The sequence below is a fragment of the Gavialis gangeticus genome, unplaced genomic scaffold (genome assembly GCF_001723915.1).
Source record: "Gavialis gangeticus isolate Ggan-Ray unplaced genomic scaffold, GavGan_comp1, whole genome shotgun sequence".
Lineage (NCBI taxonomy): Eukaryota > Metazoa > Chordata > Crocodylia > Gavialidae > Gavialis > Gavialis gangeticus.
Window position 1 is genome coordinate 6,579,185 of NW_017729007.1, and position 6,326 is coordinate 6,585,510.

The 6,326-nt window shown below is 40.5% G+C and overlaps 1 protein-coding gene across 2 annotated transcripts in view; it reads left to right on the forward strand.

Moving 5' to 3' along the window:
- Positions 1-341: 341 nt before the first annotated feature.
- LMOD2 (leiomodin 2) overlaps positions 342-6,326 on the forward strand; it is a 12,126-nt gene continuing 6,141 nt past the window's right edge. Inside the window, exons 1-2 of one of the 2 annotated variants that reach the window (XM_019509277.1) lie at positions 342-801; positions 5,010-6,239. In XM_019509277.1, the coding sequence (XP_019364822.1) occupies positions 529-801; positions 5,010-6,239 (1,503 nt within the window). In that variant the 5' untranslated portion in view covers positions 342-528. Of the gene's footprint in view, positions 802-5,009; positions 6,299-6,326 lie in introns of both variants that reach the window. The other variant, XM_019509278.1, reaches the window with a different exon arrangement.

Below are 6,326 nucleotides of genomic sequence, written 5' to 3' on the forward strand. Positions count from 1 at the left end.
AATAATGTTAATAGCTCCTCAAAATTACTGTGAAAGTGAGGGAATTACACTAAACACCTGTTAAATTGTTTTATTCCCCTCCCTCTTTGGCAACTGGGAATTAAAATATATTTTCATTATTTCCTTTCTATTGTTGCTTGAATACAAAGTGAGTATAATTATTCTTGTTATTTTATTTCCTGCCATTCCCCTCTGCTAAGTACCTAGGCTGGTACATTCTCCTGCTATCAGGCTACGCTAAATATGGTAATGGTCAGTGTGTCAATAATCCCCCCTGTTTAAGAGCCCTACAAACCCTAGTGATGTGACATTCTTTCTGTTCAGATGTCGAGCTGACGTCTGATGCTTAAAACAGAGCATGCTTTCATCCCTCCATGCATTGTCGTAACCCCTCTATGACTACTTTTAAAAGGGTGCCTCAGCTAGTCAGGGAAACAGTTGCTGACCAAACGAGATACAGCCTATTTGATTCAGCCTTCCTGAATGCTTAATTTTTTCAACTTTATATCAGCCTGACCAAACAGGACCATGTCTACCTTTGGCTACAGAAGAGAGCTTAGTAAATATGAAGACATTGATGAAGATGAACTCCTTGCTTCTCTGACTGAGGAGGAACTGAATGAGTTAGAGAGGGAGCTGGAGGACATTGAGCCCGATCGTACTCTTCCAGTAGGGCAAAGACAGAAGAGTCTGACAGAGAAAAGTCCAACAGGAACTTTCAGCAGGGAAGCGTTGATGGCTTATTGGGAAAGAGAGACCAGAAAACTTTTCGAAAAGGAACGATTGGGTACATCTGAAAAGGTAGGCTCTTAGACAATTTATTCCTTGGAAATATTCATTCTTCACTGAGTTTCCATCCCTTACCATTTTTATGTTCTTCCAATCCACTATAACATTTTAAAGAAAAATTTTAGTGACACTATTTTACTAGAAGGCTGTGTTAGAATGCTGTAAATTGGGTAAGAGAATTTTTGCTTTCTGTTTTGCAGTGTCTTAAAAACTACTGGGAAAGAAAAATCCTGTAAAATTAATTAGCATTAATTATTGAAATCATGATAGAAGAATGGTTGGAAATAATTCATGATAGAAGAACAATTTCATAAAACGAGGTGCAAATTAGTATGTGCTGCTAGTGCAGTCACATAGGCTTTTGGATATGTTACCATTTTATTTGAATGCTAAGACACTGTTTTTATTCTTCTTGTAAAATAGATTATCAGTACTGCTGTTTGAAAATCAATACAATAAGGATCAGGAAGAGAATTCTGAATTTTTTGCTAGAATATAAGTTGGGCAAGAAAGTGCAGTGGAGCCCATTGGGTCACATATGCAGCAGCTGTAAATCAGCATAGCTTTGTTTCAGTGAACGGATATACACCCATTAACACCAGCTGAGGATCTGTCCCCATGTCTGGTACCTTCAGTGACACAGTATGTTTTCTTATCAGAACAAGGCACGGAGTCCTGGAGTAGATATCCAGTCAAACAACTTATTACTATAGTGCGTGTCATGCAATCTGTCCCAGGAACTTTATATCAATAACAGCACTAGATGCTGACAGTGGTATAACTCAGTAAAAATAATTAAGAGCTCAATCCTGTTAGTTAATAAGTACATTTAATTCTCATTAATTTTGTGAGATGAAACCACCCACTACTTCAGAGAAGCTGTTCTCAAAATCAGACTCTAAATAAAAATGTTTTTTTTAAATGCCAGCTCCATAATTTTTCAAGTGCAGCGTAGAGCTTGAAATGCATTAAACCCATTGAATTTACAGCTACAGTTCTATGCTGAGCAGTGATTATAAAGAGCTTGATTCTGCTGTCGTTGCTCGCAGGGACAAACAGTCTCCCTGATTTTAAGATTAAAGGTCATTGGATTGAGCTTCTAGGAGTTACAGTTAGAAGTGCTAACATTCAGGGTCCACAGCAGTTTTGTATCAGGAATGAATATAACCCTCTTTGCATAATTGATGTAGTGGTATCTTATAGGCAGGAAGAAATATTAGCATTTGGTTGCATATAGTACCTGCTATACTAGAATCCAGAAACAGTTTACATTAACAGGTTTGCTGGTAACAGTGAACTGCAATGCAGTGTCTATTATATGTGCAAACACATTAGCTCACAGCCTTAGCTTTCTTGAGAGACTGACTCCTGGACAGACAGCAGGATTAGCCCTTTATGTTTTTCAACTGACTCTTTAATTGCTATCTGAGTTGACACAAGAAACAGACTGGAAAAGCTTCATTTAGACCTCATGGGGCCTTGGTACACACAACAAAATTGTTCTTTAAAGTGGCTTAAATGCCCTTTTGCACCACTTTAATGGCATTGCTGTTTACACTGCTGGCGGCGTATTGCACATTAAATGAATTTTGTATGTAGCAAAATAAAACATGTCTGAGGTGTTTTAGTTTGCTACCTTAGTAGCCACGGAGGAAAGCACTGGGCCCCGGGCAGTTCAGGGGTTGTGCAGGCAGTCCGTGCAGGCAGGCTCCAGTGAAGAAGAAAAAAAAACGTGGTGAGCCTGATTTTTATTTTTTATTTCTCCCTGGAGCTTGCCTACCTGCCTGAGCTGCATGGGGCCCAGTGCTTCTCTCCACGGCCGCGGTCCCCCCTTGGACCACCTGGGCTGGGTGCCTGTGGGCAGGTGCCGCCTGGTGGGGCGCCACTGCTGCAGTGGAGGGAAGCACTGCCCCACCCCAAATTAAGGGGCCGCTCGGCTCGCTCCACCCCCACTGGAAAGGCAGGTATGGATTGGGCCTGACACCTGTGTACACACCACGGCGGTTTACTTTGTTTTAAATTGAAGTGGGGTTTTTAAAAACCCACTGCTTCAATTTAGGGAGAATTAAACCAAAGTTAACCTCATGGCATGTACAAGTAGCCATGATGGGGTGTATTTCCATGTGTGCGCATGTGTAGGGGTGTGCATTCCCCATGAGACAAATAGTGGTGCCACATATTTGTGCCACTGCTCTTTGTCCTCCAGTACACCCCTGCACACATTCTCTGGCACATGGCAAATTGCTCTGGGTGGGGTAGGGGAGGCTGGGGCCAGCACCCTACCTGCGGTCCTGGGAGCCTCTGGGGGCACCAGCAGTGCATCAATGTAAAAAAAACCCAGCCGCACTGCAAACTAGCAGCACGACGAATGCTTTCATGTGTGGTGCATGCAGTTTGCACCACCATAAATCACGCATGCATGCTTGTGGGGATTTACCCATAAAGGTCTCATTTTAGTAATAACTTCCTCCACTCCCACCCCAAATGGCAATATAATGTTAGTGTTGGGTACAAGCCTAACCCTTAAAGAGCTGGTAAAAAGTATACTACTCTCTCCAGTGGAGGTGAGAGCAGTACCAAATGCATGCATAAATCTGAAAATGTTGACATTCCACCATCTGGTGTTTGTTAATTGCAATCTAGGAATTAAATCCTCACTCCACTGAAATCAGTTACAAACTCTTCTTCATTTCACTGAGGCCAAGATTTTTCCCTTCTTGTCTGTAACAATGCTGTATGGGGATGCTGCTCAAAATAACAGAGAGAAAACTACTAAAGAATGCCAAAGAAAGCAATATACAATTCTAAACATATCACTGAAGTGAATGGTGAAATCAAGTGATGGATGGAAAATGTGAGCATTTAGTCCCTCATTTCAAAAATGAATTTAAGTAGGTTTTTTAATTTGTTTTTGTTTTGTTTTTACTGAAGTCACTGAAGAAGCACAGTCAGTACATTATAAAGTCTCTCTCATAAACATGGGCTCAGAAGCCATGTTGAAGAGTGTACTATGAATAGTTAGGTAGCTAAATGCTTGATAATAAAGAGGACATTCTGAGAAGTTGCCAGTCTCATCTTTTACACTTCACTGTATGCATAGAGAAGGCCCTGATCTAACAAATTCTACTTAGGTAGATTCCTGTGCTCACATACAGCCCCACTGAAGCCAATAGATTCTTTACAGCATGAGATCTCCCACAGAGAGCTTGTTGTAGGGTCAGAGGGATGGCACCTGATCCTGTGAATTCTCTGTTAACTGCCCAGTGAAGTATGTACAGGGTTTGCAAGAACAAGCCTCTAGCTGTAATGTTCACACCTTTTATTTCACTGCAGTTGAGCTTCTGTAGGCATCATAGTTACCGTATTCTGTATGTGTCCTGCTGCAGAAATCAACTCAAGAGTGCAGGATTGCATTCAACATGTCAGTTCTAGAGGGAGTCTTTTACTACTGACAAAAGTTTGTTTAGCAATATAATTAGCAAGTGGTTTAAATGTTGGTTTTGACAGGTTAATGGTACTAATCAGTATTTGTGAAATGTCTTTTTGGATTTCTAGAATATAGATGAGTCTATCAGATTAAAAAAAATAATTAGGATTAGATTTTCTAATCAAAGAATTTACGGTCAACCATATGCAAAGGACCAGCATACAGCCTTTGTGAGACATATGCCCCTCTTGCTCAAAATGGTGTGTAAAAGATTTTAACAGTACCTAAGCTATGTGCTAGTCTTGCACGTAGAAAGTTACCTTTTGCAGTTTGTCCATACTTTTGAATACCAAAGTGAACTTTGGGATACTTTGGATGTGGGTCCAAATTTGGCATAATGGTAATATGTATGTTGAACATATAGAGATGAAGTATTAAAATGATGCTAAGAAGAGCATTATGGACCATGTTTTCATAAACAACCCTTATATATGCACATTTTGGAATGTGCATCCAAATTGTTGGATGTATGACTATGGTAACTCATTCTGTTTGTGCTTGAGTACTCTTGGGCCAAGGGATTTCACCTTGGAGAACATGGAGGAAAATTCAAAAAGAATGTTAGGTCAGATCCATTTTTTCAGTTCTCTTAAATTTCTATGCTTTTGTTGGTTCATTTAAAACTTTTAACATTAAGTTCAAATAGTTTAATCATAATAATGTTTAGAAAATCAATAAAAAGCTTAATATTAGTTCAATTGTGCTTAATACCAACATCTACATTCCTGTTCAGGATTCAAAGGAAGAAGAAGATAATTCAGAAGAAATTCAGGAAGACTATTTCACAGAAAGTAACAGTGAAGTTTCTGAGGAGGCATACACTGAAGAGGAGGAGGAGGAAGAGGAGGAGGAGGAAGAAGAGGAAGAAGAAAGCGATGACTCAGAAGTGAAGGAAAATGCTGAAGTTTGTGAAAGGACTGTGAATTGTGAAAGTGGCAGGAGTTCTGACCACATGAAACATAAGGAATGCAACAACCATAAGGAAAATGAAGACCTTGTCAATGGCCATAATGAAAGTGACACAGAAAATACGAGATCTCAAACAGGTGCCATCCATGCTTGTGGAAATCCAACCGTCATTGAGGATGCATTGGAAAAAGTTAAGAACAATGACCCTGCTACCACCGAGGTGAACCTCAATAACATTGAAAATATCACTATACAGATGCTTACACAGTTTGCCCAAGCCCTCAGGAACAACACGCTAGTTAAGACTTTCAGTCTAGCCAATACTCATGCTGATGACAATGCTGCAATTGCGATTGCTGGCATGTTAAAAGTGAATCAGCATATAACTAGTCTGAACATTGATTCAAATTTTATCACAGGCAAAGGGATACTGGCCATTATGAGAGCTTTGCAACATAATAAGGTTTTAACAGAACTACGATTCCACAACCAAAGACATATCATGGGCAGTCAGGTCGAAATGGACATAGTTAAACTGCTGAAAGACAACACCACTGTGGTGAAGCTAGGATACCATTTTGAGCTTGCTGGACCAAGAATGAGCATGACAAGTATCCTGACTAGAAACATGGATAAACAAAGGCAAAAACGTATGCAGGAGCAAAGACAGCAAGAATCTAGTTGTGAAGGAGCAATCAATCCAAAGACCAAAGCCTTGCAGAAAGGAACCCCTCGGTCCTCACCTTGCTCATCTCCTAAGAGCTCACCTTGGTCTTCTCCAAAACTCCCTAAGAAAGCTCAGCCAGTTAAAAGCCATCCTCCAGTTCCTGCTCCACCTCCACCGCCACCTCCTCCTCCACCTCCTCCTCCACCACCCCTACCTCCTGTCGTTTCAGAAAAGAGGACACCAACCAGGAATATAGCTGAGGTCATCAAACAGCAGGAAAACACCAAAAAAACCTTACAAAATGGAAAGAAAAAGAAAAAAGGCAAAAAAGGCAAAACACATGAGAATAACATATTGAAAGAAATTAAAGATTCCTTAAAGTCAGTCTCAGACAAGAAAGCAGAAGAAGCATCACAGCCCTCTACCCGACCCTCTACCCCACAGAGGTCTCTTCATGATAACCTGATGGAAGCA